We start from the raw sequence: 27,549 nt of genomic DNA on the forward strand, positions 1-27,549 counted from the left end.
GCTGAGAAGTCCGTGCCCGGGCGGGGCAGACGCCGGGCCGCCTGCCATAGCCCCGGGAGCCCCAGACCCCTCCGGCAAGCACCGGCGGGACCGGCTCCCCTCAGGCGGCCCAGAGCAGGGAATAGGGGGTCAGCCGTGGCCCCTCACGCGCGGGGCGGGCCGGGCCGGGGCGGGCCGGGCATGCGCAGTGCGGCCGCCCTCTCACCCCGCTCAGCTATGCGAGGTATGTGCGCGGCGGAGCCGGGGCCGCACTCGCGGAGGCACACCGCCATGGGGCAGCGCGGCCCAGCGCTCCCGCTCCTGCCGCGCAGCGGGGCTGCCGGGTTCCGCGGGCCGAGGCGTAGCGCCCGGTGAAGGCGGCAGGGACGCAGCAGCAAGGCATGGCTGACCCGCTCCGTAGGACGCTCTCCAAGCTGCGGGGCAGGAGGTCCCAGAGAGGGACGGCGAGCGCCGGGCACCGCCACGGCGGGGTGTGCGCCCCGCAGGGTGAGTGTCTGAGGGACGGGGCTCCTCCACCTGAGACGGCAGGGGGGAGCGGGACGAGAGGGGCGGGGAGCGGTCTGGGGTTGAGGTCTGGAGTCAGTCCGCCGCGGTAGCATCGTCCCGTCAGTGATTGCTGCTCCTATCGGGAATAAAGATTCCTCGTTAATGTGAGGGGCTCTCGGGTTTAGACCAGCGCTTCTTCGCCGTGCGGCGCTCTGTCACTCCTTGGCTTGGGTTTGCTGCTTGGCTTTGTGGTGGTTTGGGTTTGAGGTCGCGTTGAAAGCTTACAAATCAGTTTTGCTGTTGTTTCGTTTAAATTCGTGGCTATTATACTTTGTAGCTGCGTTACGAAATGTAGTGAAAGAAAGCGTGTTTAAGGAGCAGCCAGGAGAACTATAGATTGTTTGATCCGTATATGGAGAGGCTGGAAAAGCTGTTCCCCTCTTCCTTACGCTTGGAAAAGCAGTGCACAGCATCATGTTGAAATATTTATATGTCTGCGTAGTAGGCTGAATATCAGTTTTGACCTCAGTTGAGCTGAAAAGTTGAAGTTCTTTGGCTTTGCTCATATATGAGCATGTACGTGTTGTTACCATAATGGCATAACTTTAAATACTGATCTGTTTATTTTCTTGTATATAAAGTGGAATGTGAAGGAAAATCCTGTCTTTTTTCACTTTACTTTTCTCCCTTAAGCATCTTTTGAGAGCAACCACTGACATGTTCTGTATCTGTTTGGAGGCCTGGTCTGGTTTTACATTAAAAGTATTAAAGTACTGCACGCACCTTAAATATATGAAAGTGCTAGCAGAGAGCAGGCAGCATTCTTCTGAATGGAACTTTGCTCTGGAACAAAAAGTATGTGCCTGGCCTGTCTATGTCTGAGTGCTTTGTATTTATTTAAAACCAGCTCGTTACTATAACAGTTAATAACATTGAAAACTTGCTCTGTGATATTGAACCACTGGTTGTGCAGATACTTGCATGGGAGACAGTTTGTTTCTAAAATAAACACAGGCATAAGGGCTTTCAGGAGCATGGCCAAATTCGAATGAAGGGGAAGCGGTGGTTGCAGGTACTGCTGTCAGTTGCAAAAACTACAGTTGGAAGATATGCATGTAAGTGTATGTTTTGGATGAGATTCAGTGAACATTTGCGATCGATGACCCCTGGCAGTGTGCTGGCCCGTTCGGAGATGGGGTGGCTGTGAATAGGTGTGATAGGTACAGTGTCTCTGCCAGCAGCAGGGTTGTTGGAGGTGCCTGGTTAGTAATAAGGTTTTTCAGTAAGCTTTTGCACAGGGTTTGTTACTGAAGTGTATGCGTGGATGTTGGAAACAAAGCTGAGTTTGCCCTGTGAGTGCGGTGCTGCTGGGACCGAAGGGCAGCTTGAGGCTGGTGCCAGATGTGTTTCTGGGTGTGTATTTAGACACATTGTACTTCATAGGAGCCTACTAGTTTGGGAATTGTGGGCTGCCTTAAGTGGTGCAGATGGGCCTGTGTTGCTACAATGGAGCAGGAAGTAGCAGATCCTTTTTTTGTGTGGAAGTACAGCTCTGGGATGCTCCATCTATTTATGTCACTGGAGCAGGGATGGCTCCTTGGGCTGTCCGTTACAGAAGTAGAGGGCTTTGAGTTAGGAGGGTGCCTGCCTGAGAAGTACCTGATCCAACCTGGCTTCTTGGAAATGCAGGCCTAGCCCTGTGCCCCCTGCAGATCAGTTCCCTGTCCTTTTGGTTAGTTCTTGAAATAGCAGTGAAATTTGTGTAAAGGGGAACGTGTGCCATGACACATTTAAATCTTGAGGCTGTGGGTGGGGGAAGGAATACAGTTGCTGCCAAATCACTGAAACTTTGCCCAGAGATCTGCTCCCTCAACCCTGCTTTCTTATTTTCCTCAGATTCTGTTAATGGACTGACTTAGACCCCAGTGTAGCAAAGCACTTCAGTGGAGGTGTGCACGGGCTTCAAAATGAGCATGGTTAATTCTGTTACTTCTTTGAACCAAGTTAATTCTTCAAATCACAAGCTGTTCATATTGCAGTTTAGCTAAACAAGTAAACCTCACCTATAAAAAAAGAATCACCAACTGATGAATCCTTCATCAAACGGTGTATCAGATCTTATCAAGGATCTCTTCTGTCATTAAAGTACAAACCTAAAAAAAGGGTGGAAGGGAAGGTGTTAAAGTGACAGTCTTTTTCCTGTCTCCTTGTCTGCAGTGAACTTAGCTGGATTTGCAGAGTTGCTCCTTGAATTCTCCAGAGACATGTCCCTATTTCAACATCTGTGATTGGTGTTCAAATAGTTTTTTGCTGAGAATAACATTCAAGCAGTATCAAATAGCTGCTCCCATATGGAATTTCAAACTGCTGAGGGCTGCCCATGAAAACAAGTTGTCTGTTTTAGGAGAACCCAGTTATTCCCATTCATTCTCAGTAGCTGAGCAAACCCTGTCTGGGTTGTTCTTCTGTGCAGAGAAGTGTGAGGGTTATCTGTCTTCCATTCCCTGTTTATCGTTTGAATGTATTTGCAGCTTTCCTTCCAGTCCTAGTGACAGGACCGGTGCTTGCCTGGATGTGCTGCTGCATTTGGTGCCCTGCAGCCTGCCACTGCTGCTGAGTGGCCTGCTTGGATGTGCTCTGACAAGGGGCTTGAGTGTAGGTGACTTTTTGGATGCATAATTAAATGTTTGGCGATTGCTTTAAGGAAATAGTGTCAAGTCTCGGGAGCAGTCAGTGGAATCTGATCAGGTGTTGCATTAAATTTTTGGTGTGTCATTAGATATTTAAAAACTTTTACATTTAGGTTAGACATGAGGAAGAAGTTCTTCCCTGTGAGGGTGGTGGGGCAGCGGCACAGGTTGCTTAGAGAAGCTGTTCATGGAAGGTTAGATGGAGCTTAGAGCAACCTGGTCTAGTGGAAGGTGTTCCTGTCCATGGCAGGGGGTTGGAATTGGGTGATCCTTAAGATCCCTTCCAACCCAAACCATTCTGTGATTCTGTGAGCTCTTCATTCTCCTTCCTTCCTTTCATGATGGTTTTATTCCCTACAAATCAGGATTGCTTCTGTCTTAATTATAGGATAAAGCTGATAAAGACAGTCCTTTCTGGAGGTTTTTGTGCACGAGATATCATCATTTCTATTTATATAAAAATCTAGAAGTGAATCTATGTGGGTTTCTTGTAGCAATTTTAGTAGTACATTATACCAAAAGTAAGGTCTGTTTCTTCACTGGCTAAGTAAACTGGAGAACAACCACATAGCAACTTTTGAAACCAATTGTACCTGAACTTGGCAGAAAACCCCATCCGTTTCTGTGTAAGTATGCATGACCTTTCAGCGGAGCTATCTCGCTGCCATTTGTCTAAATTACATGGTGTTAAAAACACAGCCAAACAAGCCTGAGTCTTTATTAATTATGTGCACATTCTGCTTTGACAGGCTGAAATCTAATTTTATAATCACATCAACTTGTCTTTTGTCCTTTTGCATGAGGTTTAATGTAGATGTCATACAGCAGCATGTGTGTTCATCTGTTGAAAGCAAAACGATATGCTAAACATTTATGTTTCCCTCTTTTTTTTTTTCCCCCCCTTTCTTTCTGGGAACAGATCTAATCGAAAATGTTTACATAGCTTCAAGCAGGAAAGAGCCTGGGTCCCCCCAGGCCGGTGCAGTCCCTGAGCACAGGCTGCCGATGAACAGCATCACTGTTTCTAAGAAACGCAGCTGGCTGCAGCAGAGCACACACCGACCTCCTCCTCCTTCTCTGGAAGAAGAAAATGCCTGTAAGGAAATGCACAGGGCTGTTACCCCGGTACTCAAATCTCCTATCCCGCTGCCTGAACCCGCAGTACCACGGGCTGCCTCTGTGTCACCAGTGGGGCGGGAGCGCCCCATACAAGGCTGTGCTCCTGTCGGTGGCACCGCAAGCCCTGACGTGCCAAGGAGCCCTGCTTTGGACTTGGGTGAGGATAATGATGCAGATGATGAAGGAGAAATATGGTACAACCCAATCCCTGAAGATGATGAGCCTGACTTGCCGAGGGTGCACCTTTCTGCTGTGAATAGTCCTGTTGCTGTGGGCTCCCTGGCTATTCGGTACAAATCCCTCCCTGGAGGTGACTCTGGGATGTCTGTGGGTCCCCATGAGGGTCCCCCATGCTCCATGGAGAGCACAGGAAACAGTCATACATCTCAGCCCAGCGAAGTGAGTCAGGCTGATGCTGCACATGCTGGGGAGCAAATGCAGCAGCATCGGCAGAGGTTTGCCTGCAAGGCTCCCAGTGCACCAGCAGTGGAGGACAATCCTACCTTTAAGTGCCCTTCAACAGGTAAGAGGGTTCAGGAACATCAGAGTGTTTATGTCCTCTGTTTTCTTTTAGAGGAATAATAAACCCTTCTGATACCTCTCTTTTCTCTTTCTCTTCCCTTTATCTTAATCAAGCAAATTTCTGCTGGAAATGCTTGTCAAGTTCATAAAATGTGACTCAGTTTGGGAGACTGATGTCTACTAGGTGTAGAGCTGCAGTCTTTTCTCAGTCAGTTTGTCCATGGTATGTCCAAGTGTGGTTGTCCTCTGTGCTTTTGGGCCCTCACCTTGCTGAAGGCAAAGGTTTTAAAAAACAAACTTGCTAAAAGCCTGGTAATGCGAGGACATAGTGGTGGAGTTTCCTCTGTTAGGTAGTCTCTAACCCTGGCCTTAGATTCCAGCCTCAAAGCTACTTAATGTCTGCAGAACTTTCTTTAACTTGCTGTCTGGGTCTTTTTAGTAAAGACTTTTTGGAAGACCATATAAATGGTATTCATCACATCGTTTTCTATAATTGCTGTCTTGTTGACTGTCTCAGGCTAATCTAATAGACTGGAGAGGAATGGTTTTCACTTTCAGAACCTAGTCTCTTTGGTCCTTGTTATCTTTGGCTGAGTGTTTGATGGCCTCATTTCCATAATACCATTACTGCATGAATTCAGCATCTTATTAAATATTTTTCCCAGTCTGTTAAAAAAGCCCAAACAAAAATAAAACCACAGCAAAAAAAAAGTAAGCAGAAAAAAACCCAAGCCTTTCCAAAAGGTATTATTTTAATTAGTGATGTGTCTTACATTATCTTGAGTTTAACTCTAGTATCCTGTTGAGAGTTAGAAACAATATAAAGCTCAGGAGACAGGGAATTCCAGGTTCCCCTCTTTAGAGAAGGTTCACGTTTCCTTTGCACACTTTTGCTCTTTGTAAGAGCTTGTATTTCTGCCTGGCTCAGCAGAGAGGACCTGAAACACCGGCATTGGAGCATATGTGTTGTCCTCCAGAGGAGGACCCCGTCTGTCTTGCCCTGCTCGCCATCCTGGCAGGCTTCTGCCTTCACAATGTCACGTGTCCAACGTTGCTGTGCCTGGGTTCCCAGTGTGGAGACTGCTTTCTGGGAACAGGGCTTGTTTTCAAAGGCACCAGAGCAACTGCTATAAACACCAGAAATAAAAACTACTTGGTCTTCTGGGAGCTCATGTTTTGTTCTTTTTGTGGGAAAGCTGCAGACGCAAGTATTTTTAGTGGCAAAGTTACTGGACATTCATTTAGAAATAACTCGCTTTATAGGTGCATTAAATACTTGGACCAGTTATACTTGCTTGCAAGATAAATGAAATACCATGTTCTTAAGTAGATTTTTGTCATTGTTGGAGCTCTAGGTGCTTTGGAGAGGTCGGTAAGCATGGTTACTTAGGAAAGCCATGTGTGTCCTGCAAACTGTTTGACCCTCACTTAGGGGGTTAATCTCCCAATATACAAGTGACTATTTAATTTTAAGAAAAATAAATCCCTTAATGTGGGAGAAGGAAAAAATCCAAATCGTTTTCATACTGAAGAAACATTTATTTCTCAGAGCAAAATTGCCTATTTAAAAACATGTCTTATGAAACTGGGAGGAAAGTTTTTACCTGATTGGTTTGTTATGCATTGAGTTAATTGAGGTACTTTAGATGCAGCTCTCATTTTGCATTTATTGAACAGTGATCACGCTGAATAGATTAATTGATGATGAAGTGGATCCCTGCTGCTCAGTAATTGGCTTGATTATGGAGAAGTGACTTAGTAGTTGTTTTTAATCCAGTTAAGGTATCTACAGTTATTTTCAGTGAAATTTAAAATGACAGCTCATCCATACAGAATTACTGAATGAAGGGCAACATGGCCAATTTAGCTTTATTTGTGTTAGGACCTTACTTGAATTATACAACTGCTGTGAAACAGATGTCTATATACTTAGCAAGCTGGGTACATTCAGCAGTAACTCCTGACAAATAAGTGATTACAGCTTTGGGGAAAAGTCTGCTTACCTTCCTTACTGATATTATGTAATATATGTCAATATTGGTTAGAGTCTAAAGTATAAGATTTTGAGAAGCATAGACAGAATAAAGGGGGTTCTATAAAAGCCAACAAAATACACAGTTCATTTTGTCATTTGCTGCTTTCTTCTGTGGATAATGGAATCAATTTTACCTTTAAAACCTTAAATGTTGTTGCCTTATTTGGGTTTCCAACTTTGTAGGCAGAAAAGGGTTGTGGATTTGTTTCTTTTTGCTCTTTTTTTTTTAAAAAAAACACCTTGTTAGATAGAATTTTAAGAAAAAATAAATTATAGAATTCAGTTATTTGGAGTCTTTCCAAACACAACAGCAGATAGATATTCCCTGTAAATGTTATCAATAAAATGGATCCTAGTTGTAGAGGTACTAATTTGCCCCATAGTCTTAATTTGCACCATTAGTTCCTGGTGTTAATCTGGTTACTTTCTACACTAAGTGCCGTTTGTTAATAGGATTTGTCAGGTAATTCCTTGGTAATTCTGGCCACGCTGACTTTTAAAAGATACTGTCTAGACATAAGGTGCCCCTTGGTGTTCTCAGTGACAAGTGATTTCCCTCAGGGGCTGGCACTGGGACCAGTCCTGTTCAACATCTTCGTTGCTGACATGGACAGTGGGATTGAGTGCACCCTAAGCAAGTTTGCCGATGACACCAAGCTGTGTGGTTCAGTTGATACGCTGGAGGGAAGGGATGCCATCCAGAGGGACTTTGACATGTTTGAGAGGTGGGACAATGCCAGCCACATGAAGTTCAGCCAAGCCAGGTGCAAGGTCCTACACCTGATTAGGAGCAATCCCAGGGACAGCTAAAGCCTGGGTGGAAAAGAGATTCAGACCAGCCCTGAGGAGAAGGACTTGGGGGTGTTGGTTAATGAGAAACTGAACATGAGCTGGCTTCAGTGTGCACTCGCAGTCCAGAAAGCCAGCCGTATCCTGGGCTGCATCAAAAGGAGCATGACCAGCAGGTCGAAGGAGGTGATCCTGCTCCTCTACTCTGCTCTCATGAGACCCCACTTGGAGTACTGTGTGCAGATCTGGTGCCCTTGACATAAGAAGGACATGGAGCTGTTTGACCAAGTCCAGAGGAGGGCCACAAGGAGAAGTGTGCTGGAGCCTTCCAGTATCTGAAGTGGACCTACAAGAATGCTGGAGAGGGACTCCTCCGTAGGGACTGTAGTGATAGGACAAGGGGTAATGGGTTCAAACTTAAGCAAGGGAAGTTCAGGTTAGATATAAGGAAGAAGTTCTTTGCTGTGGAGGTGGTGAGGCACTGGAACAGGTTGCCCAAAGAAGTGATAAATGCTCCATCCCTGGCAGTGTTCAAGGCTAAGCTTGATGGAGCCTTGGGCTACATGGTATAGTGTGAGGTGTACCTGCCCATGGCAGGGAGGTTGGAACTGGATGATCTTAAGGTCCTTTCCAACCCAAACCATTCTATGATTTTATAGCAGAACTTGGGAAAATAATATGGTTTGATTGTAACAAGTACACAAGAGATTGGAGTAAGAAGATAACTTGGTTCTACGTTCATAATGTAGAAACAGTGCCCACTTGTGCTCTTAGGTCTGTGGGAAAATAGTTTTAAGAGGAAAGCACCCTGGAGGCTGTTTTTAATTTAATGCCTCCTTGTGCAGATAAAATGATTGGATTTTTTTTTTTTTGTTATAAATGCAGTATGAAGAATTCTACATATAGTTTTTTTTTGCCTATATAAAATGTTGAAGTAAATTTTGTTTACAGCTGTTTAGGATTGAATGCTAACTGTAAATTTTTATAGATGTGTCTATCACCTGCAAAATGTTGAAATAAAATACCTCTTTACAATACCACCTCCTGTGATAGATTTACACTGTGGCACCTTCTGAAGAATTTGTATTATTTTTGCTTTTGGGTAGGATTACTGTTGGGATTAGTGTCTACCTAATCAGTAGAATCATCTCACACATGTGTGTATCTCAGAGACATCCTGGTAGGAGTTGGTGCATTGTAGGTTGCCAGGATCTGGACGGTGCTTTTGCTATGGAAAATGTATATATATTAGCTGCCTGGGTGGAAGATCCTGGGAGGAATCACCATAAGCAGATTTCATTTCAGCATTGCAGGAAGTGAAGGTTGAGGTTGAGGTCCCTTCCAACCTGGTGTTCTATGGTACCATGTTCACGCTTGACCTCAACGCATGCTCAATAGAGGTTGCCTTAAATTACATTAAAGCTACAGGTTCTTTCACCACTTAGACTGTGACCACTATCCTACTTTCCAAATACATCTTTTGGGGCCAATGCAAACAAATATTTTTTGTGCTTAGATGTTGCAGATAAGCTTCCAGCAACATACAGAGTATACTGCACAGCAAATTCTATCTCCCAGTTTCATTCCACATATTGCAGATACTATTTGCTTAATTTTTGTTTTTTTCCAGATGGAAGGTGCTTTGTGATTTAACTGTTCTCCAAGTGCAAGGAGCTTTGGTTTCATGAGGCAGAAAAGCATTCATGTGAAATATTTGCATAATGTTTGAGATAACAGAATGGTTTGGTGTATGGCAGAAAGGTTCCCCTGCTCCCTTTTACTCCTGCAGAGCTGAAGCCAGTTTTTTGGTGGGCTTATGGGGAGGTTGTGCCCAGGCTTTTGAAGATCAAGGGCTTATTCATGCATGTGTCTTTGATCTACGGGATGACAATGCCATAAAGACCTGCTGGTGGAAGAGGCAAAAGGATGTAGCAGCTGTGGAGTGGGAGCAGTTCATTTAAAATAGCCATTACCTGTTGCAGTTTGATTTGTACTGAGTAACTGTTCATATTCTCTGATTGGGGAAATAGGGGCAAAGCTGCTTTTCATGCCATGAAAGACACAGTGAGGGGAGGAAATCTTTGTGAGAGCAGCCCAAACAGGCAGTGATTGGCATCAGGCGCAGTCTTGATGCTTGTATCTTGGTGTGATGCCAGCACATGAACAGAGCCCACTGCAGTTTATGTGCATCGCAGAATCATTGTTACTTAAAATATCTGCAACTAACTCATGCTTATTTGTAGATACTGAACTCTTTAAGTGTGGTGAGAGACCTAAAGTGCTGTTACACGTGCTTGTTCCTCTCTCTAATAAGATACCACTGTCAAGGATGCTCTGAGGGTCGCCACCGTGATGGAGAACACGCAGTGAGTGGTTAGCCCCTTCACCTCTCAGTGTGCATGAGCCTCGGGGGGGTTCTGCTGTAATCACTTCCTGTTTTAATTAATGGGCTATTGAAAGTAATTTATATCTTTTGCTCTAGGGATCAAGTGATCCCTGGTTGATGGGTTTATCACAGCCTAAATAATGCCATGTGCATAGAATTTGAAAAAAGCAGACTATCTTTACTGGATACGTAGAGGGTTTTTTGTCTGTTGGGATTTTTGTTTGATTGGGGTTTTTTACCATTTTAATAATTTTTCCATTCGTTCACACTGGAACATTATGTGAGATAGAACTCAGACTGCATTGGTCAAAGTAGTAGTTTTTCTAGGGGTAAAAAAAGGCTTTTTTTACAGGTTAAAACAGAGATTCTTCCATTTATTTAGATAATTAATATGTTACATAGAAATAATTCCATTCTGTTTCATTTTTTAAAAGTTCTTTTTTGTGTGTGTATATGACCTACCCAGAGTTGCTGATATGAATAGAAATTAAGCTTTCTTTGTATCCTAAATGAAATTGCTTGATTTTGATACAGCATGAATTCTTTTGAAGTTTTGTATCAGAGCAGATCTGGAACCGAGGATGAAAAAAACCTAAGTTGCCTGCAGCTGTGTAAGCTAACAGCCCTTGACATCAGTAGAGTTGTGCCATTTGTGTCAGTTGAGCATCCAGATCAGTATTTCTTGTAATCTAGCACAGAAGAACAGTAGTCCATTTTTACTCACCCATTGTTTGCTACAAGAACAATTTTAAGATATTTGAGCCTCTCTGTTTTGATTTGCTGTTTTTTCATTTTTAACACTTATCTTCCCAAAAAGTCCTTGGGTTGTCTTTGTAAGTAATACTACAAAAAAGGCATGAAAAACATAGGCAGAAGGGAGGCTTTGGTTTTGAAAGTTACAACCACTTCGTGTAAACTGTGTTGCTAGGTTTTTTTCCTCTTTTCAAAATGAAATGGCTTAGATCTTCAATACTAATGCCATTATTCTAGAGAAAAGCTTTCAGTGTTAGACTGTGGTTTACTTATTAAGTATGTCTAGAGAATGGTAGGAAAAATTAAATTACCTTTCAGGTTTAATTTGGTGAGAACTCAGCATTTCCATTAGTTGAGAGAATGGCCATTTGAAACTTCAATAGCTTGCTGTAATAAGGAACTAATAGTTTTCTGACTTACTCATGCACCTTAGCTTCTTGTCCCAAAAATAAATTACACGTTTTCTGACAAACTTTAAAATAACTCAGAAACCCTATCGTAAGTGATGAGGAATGTGACATGTATAATAGGATAACCAAATGGGCCTGTAAAATAACATGCCTTGCTGGTAGCAGGTATGACAGTGATATATGTGCCCAAGCACATGTAAACAGTGTTAAACAGGGTCAGACAAGCATCTTTACTGTGCTGAATCACTGCATGTGTCTGGCAGGGGCTGTGTTGTAAGTGGTGGTTTGAGTTCTGTCTTCCGTTGGGGCAGTGTTGTGTAGGCATATGATCCATGCGTGCCAGCCTGCTCGACCAAGGGGACAGTGGCAATTGCCTTGTGGACATCTGGCCAGATGTGGAGAAAAAGGGAGGATCAGGGTTCATAAGGCACTGTGGGCTGGTTGTGTCTCTCCCGTTGTGTCTCTTTGGTTGTATAAAAGGTTTCATCCTTTCACATAGCCATATCACTGAGCAAAGTAAAAGGCAGCTTTACTAGTCAAGATGATGGAAGCAGGCACTTATGATGTCAAGTCACTTTTATTTGGCTTGTGTTGGCCTTCAAAAGCTGGTTTGTTTTGGTTTTTTTTCTTGTGTTGCTCATAATGCTAAATCTTCAGGAAAGCATAAGGTATATGTAGGAAAGACAGTATATCATAGAACAGCCCAGGTTGGAAAGGACCGCAGATGTCCGGTCCACCCTGTGGTGGGAAGGAGAGCCTCGATGAGGTCACCTAGCACCCTGTCCAGTTGTGTCTTGAAAACCTGCAGTGGTGGAGACTACTGTGTCCTAGGGAAGCTTGTTCCAGTGACTGAGTGTTCTCACTGTGTCCTGGGTTCAGCAGTAGCAGTCATTTTTTTCTCCTTCTTGGTAGCTGGTGCAGCGCTGTGCTTTTGACTTTTGGCCTGGAATGGTGCTGATAGCACCGATGTTTTTAGTTACTGCTCAAATGTTTGGTCTGGCCAAGGACTTTCTGAGCCTCGCGCTCTGCCAGGGAGGAGGGGAAGCTGGGAGGAAGCAGAGACAGAACACCTGACCCAAACTGACCAAAGAGGTATTCCATACCACAGCACATCATGCCCAGGATGTAACTTGGAGTTACCCAGAAGGGCTGGGGGACTGCAGGGTTGAACTAGGTATCAGTTGGTGCTTGGTCAGGTGGGGTGGGGGTGAGTTATTGGTCAGTGGGTGGTGAGGTGTTGTATTCTCTTCCCTTGTTATTTCCTTTATCATTATTATTATTGGTGGTAGCAGCAGTGATTTGTGTTATACCTTAGTTACTAAACTGTTCTTATCTCAACCCATGGGAGTTGCATTCTTTTCAGTTCTCTTCTCCATCCCTCCGGGAGTAGGAGGAAGGCAAGAAGGGGGGGGGGGTGTGTGTGAGTGAACAAGCTGCCTGACTGGTTTTAAACCATGACATACTGTAAAAAAGAAATCAATTTTTATATATATATACATAAATATATTGTCAGCTGCATACACAAAACTGACCATCCCCTTGCTCCCCTGGTAGTCATTTACTCAACAGGTGCCTCTTATGTTTCATCTTCTTTCTTCCTTCCTCCACCATCCTTCTGTAAGGGTATTCTTAAAGCTTAGCTGCTGAGATGGGATGTGCAGTGGCTGAGTAGGGGCAGGACAGTGAGGCACCTGTTTCCTGCAAGCCTTGTACTTTGGTAAAGGAGTGAGGAGCAGCTCAGTTGCTCTGGCACCCCTGTGGGAAAGCTGAATCAGATGGGGAAGGCTGGGAAGCGGAGTGTTACCAAACTAAGCTAGAGCTCCTTTTGCAGCTTGTTCAGAGTTGTATCGTGTACACTCTTTAAAATGGCGTGCATACCTCAGCACATTGCTGGCTTTAGTGGAACAACATGTGGCTCAATGCTGATGGGAATACCATCCTGCATAATACTCGACTGTTAAGTTTCTTCCAGCCACATATTTCATTTTAACTGTTTGCTGCTGAATGCAGCAGAAGTTCAACACATAAAAGTCAGGGTGTTAGATTGACTCTCAGTTTCAAAGAGCTGGAAAGGGGGGGGGGAGTTTAATTTGCTGGCCTGCTTTTCTAGGCCCGTGCCAGAGACTTGACAGAAAGGGAAGATTAATGTTAGCAGTCTGCAGTATGGCACTGAGTGCTGTGGAGCACTCCAGGCCAGCCCACCAGTGGGACTGTGCTGTGATTTGCAGTACAAGGGAAGGCTTTGTCTACTTTTATCAAACACTACGTTTCTAGCTAGCTGCTTGCCAGAAAAGCACAGCAGGCATGCTAGAAATAGCCCTTCCCCTGCAAGGGGGCTAATTCCATGAGATGCAGGGCCAAATGAATTTTCCTCTGTTGCTCTGGAAAACATATTCTAGGCGTTATTTTTCATAACTGAAACTTTCATACAGATACTCTTTTAAGCCACTGTCTGCAAAAGTTATTAAAGCCAAATTTCTGTTGGGACTACAACTGGTCTTTGTAGGGGAATTTTTGGGAGAAAACCAAAACTACAACAAATCACATTGACCAAAGACCAGATCACCTGATTAACTGTTTAAACTAAGTGAAGTATTTAAAGTTACAATTAAAGGGTGAAAATTAATCTGATTGGACAAGGGACTTGTAAAAGTCACTAGCTCTATGGTGATTTGGATTTAAGGTGATTAGTTCAGAATTGAAAGTGGTAAGCCTTTAAGAAATCTGCAAGAGAAACCTCTGTAAAGTATGATTTGCTGAGTATCTCATGAAAACAACACTTCAGGAATGAGGCAGTGCAGGAAGGAATAAATCCTTGTTGTACTCCTTCGTCCTGCAATGAGAAGGAGGAGCTGAGAGAAATGATGGAAGAAAAGGTGTGAGATGTTCACTGTGTCTACACAGGAGTGTTTTAGGTCTCTTTGGTGTAATAGAAGGACATGCAGAAGAGTACGGTCATAATCTTTTCTAGAGATGAGTGTCTTTCCTCTAGACCTAAGAGGAGTCGGCAGTGCTGATGTGTTGGCTATGTAGCTAAAGGCTGGCTTTGTAGATAGGGGCACATTTGCAATATTCCAGTGTTTTCCCATTTAAGACTGGTTTCATTTCACCTGTGCCCCAGGAATTCAGCCACGTCTGCTTCTACAGGGGATGCAGCACAAATAGCTTGAGCTGAATGTCATGGGTGAGATAGCTCGTTTGTTTGTACATAGTTTCTGGCCCTTTCATCTCCATAAAGCAGAACAAATCTAGCTTTTGACTATGAACTGCCAAACTTGGCTGAACGAGCCAGCAGAGCACAGCTTTCCAAATGCTCATGAACATCTGCCTGATGAATGAATGATGGTTGTCTGGATGAATTGTGTGTATCAAGTTATGACAAATCAACGTGTTTTCCTCTAGCTCAATATTTGTTTTTTCATTTCTGAGAACAGCAGTTACTGAGTGGTTTGAATATGATTATTCCTTCTCTTTTCTTCTTCTAAAGGGTCTGGAGGTGTACTTGCACACAAGGCTGATATTCCCTTAACAGAGGTTTCTCCTCCAAGTCCCAGTCCTCTGAAAAAAAGCGGATCAATCAACTGGCCATTCCCTGATAGAATTAAATCTCCCAGAACTGTGAGGAAGCTTTCAATGAAAATGAAAAAGCTGCCAGAGCTGAGCAGGAAGCTGAGTGTCAAGGGAACTTCAAGCCATACTAGTTCAGATAATCCTCCTTCCCTGCTGAAAGCCAGGGATACAAGCCATACAGTGTCTTTGCCATCTTCTGGAAACTCAACCACAGCTGCCAGCAGGAATGTGATAAGTCGTTACCACCTGGACAGTAGCGTGTTGTCACAACACACCCCCAAAAAGAAAAGGTCAAGGAGCTCCAAATCCTTCAGCAAAGGTGGTTACCTCAGTGATGGCGACTCTCCTGAACTTATAACAAAATCAGGTAAACATGGGCATGAAACCAAGTGTGGGAAAGGAAAGGAGAGCCTTCCAAGTAATGGTGGTAAAACTGAAATAGATATTGATGCCTTCAAACACTACAACTTTTCTGATCAACCCAAGTGCTCTCAGTACCTCTCTGGACTCATGAGCATTCACTTTTATGGTGCTGAAGACTTAAAACCACCAAGAATAGACTCAAAAGATGTCTTTTGTGCAATACAGGTTGACTCAGTAAACAAAGCAAGAACAGCCTTGCTTACATGTAGGACAACATTCCTAGATATGGACCACACGTTCAACATAGAAATTGAAAACGCTCAGCACTTGAAGCTGGTGGTGTTCAGCTGGGAGCCCACCCCGCGGAAGAACCGTGTGTGCTGCCATGGAACCGTGGCTCTTCCCACTCTCTTCCGAGTGGCAAAGACGCATCAGCTGGCTGTCAAGCTGGAACCCAGGGGGCTTATTTACGTCAAGCTGACACTCATGGAACAGTGGGAGAACTCTCTTGATGGCCTCGATGCAGATCGGGAGCCTGTGATGTTTGGGGTAGATGCTCGGAAAGTTGTAGAGAAGGAAAACGCAGGCTTGATGGTGCCACTTTTAATGCAGAAATGCATCCTGGAGATTGAAAGGAGAGGCTGTCAGGTACTGTGCATATTTTAATTTGTTCTGTTAATACTTCTGTGTTAGGGTAACTGTTGCCACAGAGTTTATGCAGTGAGTTGGAAAGGGGAAATTAAAAACACCTTTACATGTCAGTTTTTGTTTTCTTTTGCTTTGCTGCTCCTGTTTGTTTGGTAAGCACTAGTCATTGTAATGTGGGAAGAATAACAGAACTGTGTGAAATCAGTGCTTCCAACTTGGCCTTTGCAGGGTAGATGTACTCAAAATAGTACTTTAGGACTGAAATAGTGAAATGAATGTGGAGCCCCCAGCATGTAGTCACCCTCAGAAAGCAGAGTTGGAAACTTGAAAATGCTTGATTCCTGAGATGTGGATCATTCCATAAGGACATGTATCTAAATGCAAAAATGAGTATAATGTTCCCTCCTCCCCAAAACTGAGGCATCCTGTGCAGTGACACAAAGTGATGAGGACAGGTCTTTTGACAAGGTTTTCCTTACATGCGTTCAGTCTTGAGCCAACATGCCAAAGACTTGACTCTGGCACACGGGTGGTGATGGAGACCCCAAGGGACTGAATTAGTTGTTTCCCCATGCTGCTGCCCCTGGCCTTTCTTTAGGTTGTTCTCAAAATCAGGACAGGAGATGAATGCTGTAAAGCAGCAGTGCCCAGTTTCTTCTCTTCATCTTAATACAGTTCTTTGGTTGATGTAAGGTAATGGACAAAAATATATTTGAGGAATGACATATGAAAACAAATAACCAGTTATGGATGTTAGACAGGAAGGAATATGAAGGACTATTCACAGTCCTACAGTCGGATGGTGGGAGGACTCTTGTATGCTATTCCACAGCATGCGTGAGCCCTTGGTTTCTTGTACACCTGTTCTAGCTCAGGTGGAATTGAGAAGTAATCACACCTACCACTGTTTCTATTTTAAATTGCTGAGAGGTTGGATATAGTTCCAGGTGTTAAGCAATTAACTCTGCCATTTATAACCTAGGTCATAAAATACAGAGAAATCTTACTTCTATGTAATTACTTTGCTGAAAGTCACTGCTGATAACAACTGTATTATTCTTATTGTGAATGCATCCATTGTTATGAAAAGCAGTGGAAAAGAGAAGTTTTATTCTTACCAATGTATGTGTCCCATGGTTTCAGCATTTTTATTTTGGGCTTATTAGCACCTAGTCATGCAAATGACATTGGGTAATCAAGGCAACACTGGTAATGAAGCGATTGGGATCCGAATTGTCTGAATTTACCTGGTGCTTTTGAGCATGAAATCTGTTTTGTGTGTTTGCACAAGCAGAACCAAAAATGAGAAATCTACTGTTAACTTTTTCTTAACCATGTGCTTGCCTGACATTTATATTTACTATATACTGCAGACTGCTGTCATGGTGCATTACCTGCACCTGAATCCAGGTCTGGCATTAGAAAAGTTTAAAAGAAATTATCTTAGGCAAACACTAGATTGTGATCAGTCTTGGGAAGACAGGGTACAAATTCGATTGGGTAACTTTCTATTTATTTAAATATGAATTAATATATGGCCAGACAAATAGTCTTGCTTGCAAACCAAGATTTGTATGGTCTTAGTCAGTACAGTCTAAGTGAGGGTTTGGTTTTTGTTTGGGTTTTCCTATGTGTGTGTTTTATTTGGCTTTTTTTTTTTGTATGTGTGTTTGCTTGTTTGTCTTTGGGTATTTTTTTGTCTTTTGAGTCCCTGGGAGTTTTGGACTAACCATTTACTGCTCAGTACAGCTGCCTATGAAGTTCGTTAAAATAAAATTAATATGTTTAAGATTTAGTTCCTTAAGATAAGAGTGCTTTGTGTGAATGGTGTTGATGAAAAGTAAATAATGATAAAATACAAGATTTGAGTACATGAAAGTACATGATTTAACCAGTAATTCAGTCCAAGAGTGTTGTGGGTTTCATCCTATCACTTTGAGCAAGTTAAATAACCTCTGTTTTGCATAAAACTTTTAATATGATTTGAAACACATGTAGGTCAGCATCTTGTAATCTTTAAAATAGCATATTGTAGGTGTAATAATGGAGTGTGGTTTATTTTGTTGCTTGTTTCTTTTTTATTTCTTGTAACATTTCTTATTTTAATAGGTGGTTGTATGACTGCTTTTTTCTGCTTAATGATTAATAACCTTATTTTGGTATATATGTAAAATTTATGTGATTTTAAATACATAAGGCTCAAACCGCTTTTTCTAATTTCTTTCTGCTAAAGTTACATTTCTGCCTTCTATAGCTAAACTAGGAAAAATAATGGTGATCTAAATAAATAGGATAAGAATAGATGCTTCATCAGTATTTCATTTCCTGATTCTGCATAGAAGCAAAGCACTAAATTATTCCAATTTAAAACTCCTGACAACAAAATACTGCTCAGGATGTTCACCATTATGGAAAACATTAGTGTTATTCAGCACTTCACAGACCCAACTGTGTGTCTTGTGAAATGTTTGATACCATACATGGCCATTTGATTTGCACTGATTGAATTTCTTTAATATAAATTTCCAAACAGTTCGTTTAGTTGCACTTCCTGGATGAGACAACACATGATGCCAGTTATTAGTCCCCTCTGCAGGGAAATGGCTGATACAGGCTGTTGTTTTTGCTTCTAGGTGGTAGGCCTGTATCGGTTATGTGGCTCAGCAGCAGTTAAGAAAGAACTTCGAGAAGCATTTGAAAAGGACAGCAAGGCTGTTACCCTCTGTGAAAGCCAGTACCCGGATATTAATGTCATAACAGGTAATAGATTTACTTGCTTTCTTATAGTATGGACTTGTGCCATGTTCCTAAAGTACCTTTAGAAGGTGAAGTTTTGCTCTGAACTAATTTTCTGTTGTCATTTAACAAGCTGTTAACTGTTGCTTTGTTTTGATAAAAGTTAGGTGAGAATGAGTGCAGTGGGGATGTATAAGTATGAATCAGCAGTGATTTGGAGGGAGGGTATGGAAGGAGCAGCTTTCAGTAACTGCTCTACCAGTTACAGAGGGGAGTCTGAAAGGAGCTGAGGTTCCCTGAGCCAGTTTAAACTGCTGTTGGTTTGTATTGGAGTGGATCACTTGGCTGTGATCAGGCACATCAGCTGTGCTAGCAACTCTACAATGTGATTCCAAGGGCCTTCTCGGATAAACCCCTTGTCCTCCCTTTATGTTGTAGATTGCAGGACTTTTGGAAGCCCATCATCTTGCTTAAGCTGGTTAGAACTGCAGCAAAGAGCCTTAATTTGGTCATTGCTTCTTCTAAAGCATAATTAAATAGCAACTTTCCTTTGCTCACTGGAGCGGCCATTGGCTTGCTGTCATGCAGCAAGGTCCTGGCAAAGGTGGGAAGGAGTGGGAGTACAGGAACAGGAGGTTTGCATCTGCATCAGCTCTTTACATGTGTGCCTTCACAGGAGTTGCATAACTGAAGTAAGCTGTTGAGGTTGTTTTTGTTTGCCTAAAAGCAGAACAGTTTTATGAGTATTGACACTTGTTATGTGAGCCAAAGTTACTGTAATTTCAGGTACCACTGAATAAACCAGTTGCTCTGGGAAATTAGTCAGAACCATTAATTTCCTACCTATCCAGGGATGGAAAATGTAACAACAGTTGCCAGGGTATAAATTTCCTGTGCCAAAGCCCTTTCTGTAGCATCCAGCATCCAGCTGTATGGGACAGTTCTACTCTGTTCAGTGGTTTATTTCATTTCAGTGTATTGGGAATGAATTTTGTTCATTACACTTTAGTCTTCTGGCACTACTTTATATAATTATACTACTCCTTGGTGGCATTTACTGGGTTAAATAAACCCTTTGATTCAGAATGTACAGTCTAGTCTGTTTGCCTTACTTGCCTTGGCAGATTTTTGCAGTTGGGTTCAATGTTGCTCTGAAGTACAAGCATTCTTGCAGCAGAAATGTGTGTTTCTGTTCATGTACACAGATGGTATATACCCTTTAAAAAGGATCTTTTAAACTGGATAAATTTATTCTCTTTACAAATAAATTAATGAGAAAAAATGGTGATAACTTCTAAGATCAGATTGTTCCATGAATTACTGAAGCCCTGTTTTTTCCCTGATTTTCGTAAATCAGTTCAGAAAGGGAGGAATAAAAACCCTCCGGTGCTTTCTGCCAAACAGCAGAAACTACTTGATATTAACTTGTAAGCACACAAATGGTCTAGATTGAAAGGGGAACCTGCAATTTCTGCTGACAGACCTAGGTACCCACTGTGCTTAGTGCTAGCAATAAAAGAGCCCACAAAAACCTCTCTTGAATTTCCTTAGGGGGTTGGGTTGTGGGGGAATGTTTTCCCTGGTGTTTTACTGCTGTACTTGCAATGCTGAGGCTGATGCACACAATTCATACTTTTATCAGCTAAAATATGTGTTCCATAAAATATGAATCCTCAGCACAAATCTTGGCTGATTTGGAGAGAAGTGCTGCCTCGTGTCCCTCTGAAATGTGAGTAGCGCTCCTTTGTGAAGAGATTAAAAGGATTTTTTGGTTTTGACAGGTCTCCAAAGGCTAAAGAATGAATATTTAATGACTAAATCTTGACTGAGAAATGCTCTTGGGGTTGGCAGAGGCTTACACACAAATTAAGTTCGGTTGTGGGTCAAGTTGGAGTGTGCAGCCCAATTTTGGAACTGACCAGGAGTCATGTTGTTGTACTGTGTCTGTTCGCATCCACGTGAATTTGTATCTCTGCATAAAGCATGCAATGCTATTAACAGCTCAGTGGGCCAGAAAAATGAGGAATTAATGAAGTGGATGGCAGTTTGTGCTTGCTGTCTAAATTTGTTGTGTGTGGTTGTGTCAAGGCAAATGTGCTAGTGGGCTGGCAACAGTAGGAAGTGTAGATTCGCGACAAGAAATAGCAGCAGCCTCTTACAGGGCTAATTTAGCTGAGTGAATAGCAATAGGATTTAGAAAGGTCAGAGGGCATTAAACTATCCTGTTATTCAGGGCTGAACAGGAGAAAGTCCTTTGACAGGTGGTAGTCCTATGACTGTGGGTGCTATTACAGGATTTCTTACTAAATGATTTTTAAAGGATGGTTGTGAATTTTTCAGTGGTATAGAAGGATTTGGTTATGGCAGACCAGTTCCTACTGTAAGCTGATTCTTATGTCAGCCTCCACCTCCAAAAAAAAAGCACAGCTGAAGCAAAGATCCTGATAAAAGTCAGCATCTTTTGCTATTGTTTTGCTTATGAAAAAAGGAAAGTATTCCAAGCCATGCTGTACAGCACCAGCCTCTGCCACATTTGTCTCTCAAATATTTTAACCAGCCATGCATGAAACATGGGCCTCTAAAACCCAGGGAAGATATAAAATTTGGTGAGCAGAGAGGAATATAATTAAGTTGTTAAACAAAAAACTAGCCCCTTAAGTGGAGCTGTAACAGAAGTGGCATATTCTTTATAAAACAAACAAAATACACCAAAACATATTCCAGAGCAATATGGCAGGCAGGCCGGAGCTGGTGTTTCAAGGACATTTATGTGATTTTTGCTTTGGTAGGTGAGGAAATGCGTGTCCTTCACCAAACATGCTGCTGGCACCGGGATGTTTGCTTATCATTTTATAGCTGCAAATAAACCAAACAGACAAATTGGATGCCGTTGCACATAAAGGAGGAGGTGTCATGGAGCTGAAGACTTTGGTGTTCGTAAAAGCTCCTTTCCTTGGATAGGGCGGGGGATTGCTAAGAGCCCTTTCCTTGCCTCTCTGTCACCCCAATGAGGAGAGGTGCCCACTCTGTGCCTGGTGTACCCGCTCCTGCGCACACCTCTGGAGGCAGTGCACCTTCGTATCCTAGCTTCACTGCTTTCTTTGTGATGAGCTGCCTTGCATGAGTTGGAGAAGCTGCTGAGATTGCAGGGATGGGATGCTGGTGGCCCTAGCCTTATGGGGAGGTTGCAGAGATACTTCCTGCCTCTTAGCTGAGTCCATGGTTCACTGTGCCATGTTGCTGTCATCCTCTCACCTCTGGCTCACAAATGTAAGGAGCGTCACTGACACAAAGAATTTTGTCATGGTTCAGATGAAGCTGATGTCCCTCAGTGGTCCCAAAAAGCGCTGGAAAGTGAATCTGCACCTTGTTAAATGCAACTGTTCTTGTGTCTCTTGTGAAGGTGTCCTAAAGGATTACCTGCGAGAGCTACCTTCTCCCCTGATAACCAAGCAGCTCTACGAAGCAGTGTTGGATGCCATGGTGAAAAATCCCTTGAGAATGACAGCAAGCGGATGTGAAAATGACCCAAGTGACTCTGAGCACACAGCAGCCCTTCTGGATTGCCTGCCAGACGTTGAGAAGGTGAGTGGTGTTAGCAGGGGCAAGTAAATTGTATGCTTCAGAAAATTAAGGAACATTTTCACTCTGGAAATAAAACATGTCAAAATGCGTACACCCATTTCCTGACTTAACAGTCCACTTGGATTTCTGATGCCCCACGTCTTTGAAAATACTTCCATGCTGTGATTAATTGGAGGTTCTGCATTACTGGGTTTATTCTGGGTTGCGTTTTATATTGTCCCTGTAAAACTGAATGAAAAGCTGTGACCACTACTTTTACACTGTTAGATTGAAGATCATTCTCCTGTGGTATCCTGCTCCATTTCTGTGGAGCTCTCTGATCTGTATGTCGTAATCACAAGGGCAGATGCATTCGCCTTCTTAAGTATGTGCAATGAAGTCTTTGTTTACTACTGTGCAGTGTAATAGTGGTGTGTGCTGACACCTCCCAAATGTAGAAAACCACAGTTAGCTTGTTTCTAGGGGGTACATAGAGAGTGAGTGGCCTGCACAGTACCTGGAAGGTTACCTGGAAGCTTGTTCTGATGCTGGGGTCATACTGAATATTTCTTTATTTTCTAATGTACCTGGATCATCACTACTGCTTCTGCAGCTTCTCTCCCCTCTCGTCCTGTCCCCTTTCCACTGTGAGAAAACTCATAAATGTAAAACTGAGATCAGGTAAGAAACAAGCTGTATTTTACCAGAAAATGTGTCTTAATTTGTTCTTTTAGGCTACCCTGAAGATGCTGTTGGATCACCTGAAACTAGTGGCTTCTTACCACGAAGTAAATAAGATGACATGCCAGAATTTAGCTGTATGTTTTGGGCCTGTGTTACTGAGCCAGAGGCAGGAGACCACCAACCATAACAACAGAGTCTTCATTGACTCAGAGGAGCTTGCTAGTGCCCTAGACTTCAAAAAGCACATAGAGGTTCTTCACTATTTACTCCAGCTGTGGCCAGGTACTGTTTCATGAACCACTGTTGTGCGGTTGTACTGTGTAACAGTGTATGTTAATCCACAGGATGATTGAGCAGCATCATAGTTCCTAAAACACAAGGTACTATGTTATCACCTGGTAATCTAAAGAAATCTTGACAATTCTGTGATCTACTCTTTATATTTGATCATTTTGTTTAATAGGAAATGTGTTGTTTTGATTGCTTTCTTGTCAGACGGTTTGAGTATAATGTCAGAAATGGTGGAGGGTGATTTATGTGATTAAAGACATGAGAAAAAACAAACCTAGTAACAGTGAGGCTTCAGCATCTGAATTAGGGGGCTTTGGGGATTTTTTTTGTTTGTTGTTTGTTTTTTGGGGGGTGTTTTTTTTGGGGTTTTATGGGGGCTTTGTTTGTTCTTTTTCCCCACCTGCTCTCCTGCTTTGACCATTCAGGATTAACTGTGTATGGAATTCATTAGTTGTTTGGTCTCATAAATGACCCAAAGGGCTGTTTTATTTCCTCCCTTGTAACTTAGCAGAGTCGGAAACATCCTGACAACCTGATAGATAACAGTTTGCTTGCATTAGGCAGTGCTAGCCACTCTGCCCCATTTCCAGCTGAGTGGGTGAGTGGCTTTCCAGCAGCTCAGGTGCAGGTGCTGGAAGGATATTGCTGCAAGAGCTGCTTGTGGATGATGCTCTTCACATTATTTCCATACTCTGGTGACCTGGTGGTGACTGTGTCCTGGAGTCGACTCCTGTGACAGCCAACCCTGTGGCTGTAACAAGTGCACACTGACTGTGCTCTGGGTCAGCGCGGCAGGGAAGCTGCCAGCTGTTGGCTCTGCCTGAAGATAAGAGCAAGAGGAGAGTTACTTTGACAAATGGTGCATCTTCATGATGGGCTTGAGATGGTTGAGGACACTTCTGCTCCATTGTGAGCTGCAGCTGGCCAGTCCAAAAGCTGCTGACCACCAAAAATTAGAACAGGTTATCAGTTGGTGAGCCCGCACAGGACAGAAACATGGATGGAGGAAGAGGGAGACTGAGAGCTTTTGGGGCAGCAGATGCTGTGCACAAGATAGTTATGAAACCCTGGGGATGGCTTATGGCATAGCTGCTGTGGAAAACAAGTAGGTAGATGTAGCTCTGCCCATAGGAGTATCCATGCTGTAAAGGGGACCAGGAGTAGGGTCAGTAGTGGAGTTTTCCTTCACCTTGAAGAGGAGAGCCAAACGTTGTCCCTTGGACTGCAAGAACTGAACATTGTGCTAAAAGAGTGATAAAACACAAACACAGGGACGTGAGCAGGTGTACACCAGGCAGTGTAAACAGAGTAGTTGGACCTGACGGAAGGATCCCAGTCTTGTCCCTCAATTCTGTAGATTGAGACAGCTTGATAATCAACATGTTGTGCAATACTTCAATTTCCGTATTTTTCCAACTGAAAACAAATAGTCCTTGTTCAGTTAGACCGTACAATACTGGCAAGTTATTGTTAAGCCACGGCCCTTCCTCTTAATGAAGCATAGTCTAAACAGAAGGGCTTTTGTTACAGTAAGGGAGGGCGGGGGGCGGGGGGGAAGCAGTGATAGTTATTGCATGTTACTGTGCAGGATGCAAAGTAAGACTAAAATCCCCTGGAAAGACCTGTAATGCAGACCTAGACAGAAAACCATTGGGCACATCTTGGGACTGAGCCTTTGTGCTTGTGTGTGAGGAGTCCAATGAGGATTGGGTGAGATTGTGAACTGCAAGGGTTTATGTGCACCACGTTTTCTATTCTGTGGGAACAGAAAGTCTCTGCTGTTAATTCCAAGAGGTGGTCTGTGTAAAAGCAGAAGTTTTGCAGCTCAGATGCTTAATGGGCATAATAGGTCAGTAAAAATATTTGTGCTGTTTACCGTAGGAAGCCGGTAACAGTGGAGGAGACTGTTAGTAACTTATGCTGTAGAATCGTGAGCTCAGGTAATGCTGCTATCAAACCTGTTTGAGTGTACATCTGACATGGGGTTGTGGCTGCTTAGGCAAATTAATGCAAATGAGCTGCTTTAATAGCACAGAACGTTAGGGCAGAAGAGAAGTGCAAGAGTTCGGCTCTTCAGCTTCTCTAGGTATTTCTCAGCAGTGGGGTTTTTTTGTTGCGTTTTAACCTCTTTTGCTGTGCCTGCTTTCTGTTACTCCTGTAGCCTGGGCCAGGTGTGTGAGCTGAGCTGATTGCTTTCCCTTGACCTGGAGCCCGATGGTGATTAACTCACACTATGAATTTAATCGGTGCTCTGGGAGTTTCTACTTTTTAGATAGGCTTTTTTCTCTGTTGCAATTTGAATCTGGCATGAATCTTCAAAACTGAGCTTTGACAGTAGTTTTTCTAATTATTTTGTATCATTCAGTGGTGGAAAATATAATAGTGGAATGTGTTGGCTGTAAGCTTGCATGTATTCATGCATGCTCTTAGCGTGTGACATCAAGGGAGGAGAGTCGGCATCTGTTGTCGACTTTCCTTGTTTCAGCAGGGATTCACTCCTGACTGGTGTAACTTCTCTCTTCTAGTACACCACTCACCTGCCAAAGAGCCAGCACATCTGAATGCCTTTCCCGATCACCCATCCTCCCTGAATTACCTGAGATCCAAGAGGCAGAGGCCTCAGATGCTGAATCTGAGTGGTACCGAGATATCTGGGGTACTCAGACCAAGGCCAGCAGGTCTAAACAGCCCATCGAGCAACCGCTATGCTGGAGACTGGAGTAGCTGTGGGGAGAACTACTTCTTAAACTCAAAAGACTGCCTGACTGAAGCAGACTACGATGATGTCCCTTCAGAGGACTCAGAGAGCGGGGATGACAGCAGCAAAGCTGAGGAGCTGGATGCCCCGGCAGGGCACCCCCAGTCCGTCCCCAGGGAGCACACGTTTCAGAGCTATTTGACAATGCAAGCGATAGACTCCACGGTGGATCACAAAGCAAACCTCAAAGACCTGCAGGAAAGCATCGATACTCTGATAGGAAACCTGGAAAGGGAACTCAACAAAAACAAACTAAATCTGAGTTACTAAACCCTGTCCTGCACGACGCCTCCTCCTTGCCCCTGACTTGCCCCCTCGCACCTCATGATAAGGCCATGGCTACCTGATGTTAACACACTTTAAGCCATTCCGTTATGTTTCTGCTTTTTTGTTACAAGGTGTTGGCCTGATTCAGCTGTTGGAGACAAGCTTAAAGACACTGAGGTGATTCCACATAGTGGCATTTCTCCCTAAAACCACTGTGCACTTAGGTGGTGTGGGCAATACCTGGTACAAGATAAAGCAGTGGCTTTACTGGAGGAGCAGAACTCCTCAATCCTGAAATCCTGGCTCCGGTACAGATGTTCCTCTCAGAAGAGGATGGATGCTGCTTGGCCTCAGTTTGCAGCATAGACTTCACAGACTTGTTCTACTATATATGCAATGGCTGCTATGAAAAATGCTTTATATATATATAATATTTATATATAAAGTTTTAATTGTACAAATATTAACGTATTCCTGTATTAACACTTTCCAGTAATTATTTAAACAAGCAAAAATTAAATATTTTTCTAACCTTGTATATATCTATGTATAAATGTGCATGTGTCTGTAGCCGCCTTTGGAGAGGAGAGGTCTCAAAATGATGCAGCATACCTGTGTTGAGGAGGACGTGCTCAGTGATGCTGGGAGGAGGTTATCCCTTGGGTAACACAGCATTTGTTTTATGCACAGAGATATGGCCAGGGGGAAGGCAAGGGAATTATTAACATTAATGACCTTGTGTTCTCTCTCACACACCACCTGCTTTCCCTGGTTTTTTTTATTCCTTATTGTTTGTTCAGTTTTTTTCCCTGTCTTTTTTTTCTTCATTTCCCCTCCATATATAAGGAAGGTCTGGAAGATATTTACCTTTCAAAAAACACTTCTGGTTTGTCCTTGTAACCTGTTACATTATTGTGGAGTTTCACATGTTTCTGTTGTGGTACCTTTGGCTGGCTGCTGTAGTTAGATCTGTGTTTGAGCCCTCTCTGAAGGCTCTGGAGATGCAAGACTCAAGTTCAAAGGCAGTTACTTCTTTTCTGAGTCTTTATTTTAATGAATCTCCCCAAAATGGAAACCTGAGTTGTTACATGAGGTAGAATGGGTTGAGTGATGTTACTCCTGGGGAGTTTGGGTGGGATTGCAGTTCACTGTGACCTGATTAGATTGAGCTGTTGCCATCTTCTCCTCAGATCATTTTTTATCTTTAGTTATTTATGGTGAGCAATTACACATTTCACGTTAAGGAAATGCATTCTTGGTTTAATTAAAAATAGTTACCAGATCACATACGGATGTTTTGATAGTCCCTGTAACCAGAAGGAGATGCAGAGTCATTCCTTGTCCTTTACACATCATCCCCCATGAGGAAGGGAGGAATTGGGTGGGTGAGGGTAAGAGGGTTTTGTGTTTTGAGAGGTCAAAGTTGCTGTCAGGGTAGAAGTTAATTCCCTTCACATTCTTGGTACAATGTTGGCATC

The 27,549-nt window shown here is 43.1% G+C and overlaps 1 protein-coding gene across 2 annotated transcripts; it reads left to right on the forward strand.

Moving 5' to 3' along the window:
* The first annotated feature begins 206 nt into the window (after window positions 1-206).
* SYDE2 (synapse defective Rho GTPase homolog 2) lies at window positions 207-26,602 on the forward strand. 2 transcript variants are annotated; one of them, XM_061354407.1, is made up of 8 exons: window positions 207-486; window positions 4,096-4,818; window positions 14,678-15,771; window positions 18,405-18,531; window positions 21,911-22,092; window positions 22,806-23,037; window positions 24,928-24,986; window positions 25,572-25,703. In XM_061354407.1, exons 1-7 carry the CDS (start codon window positions 381-383, stop codon window positions 24,936-24,938), a joined length of 2,475 nt encoding a protein of 824 aa, XP_061210391.1. In that variant the 5' UTR covers window positions 207-380; the 3' UTR covers window positions 24,939-24,986; window positions 25,572-25,703. The 2 variants fall into 2 exon arrangements, with proteins under 2 accessions (XP_061210391.1, XP_061210390.1); XM_061354406.1 differs by lacking the exon at window positions 24,928-24,986 and having other exon boundaries at window positions 209-486; window positions 25,572-26,602.
* Window positions 26,603-27,549: the final 947 nt, after the last annotated feature.

The sequence above is a fragment of the Neopsephotus bourkii genome, unplaced genomic scaffold (assembly GCF_033783945.1).
Source record: "Neopsephotus bourkii isolate Nb327-2 ecotype Australia unplaced genomic scaffold, CSIRO-AGI_Nbou_v1 NB_739, whole genome shotgun sequence".
Taxonomy (NCBI): Eukaryota; Metazoa; Chordata; class Aves; order Psittaciformes; family Psittacidae; genus Neopsephotus; species Neopsephotus bourkii.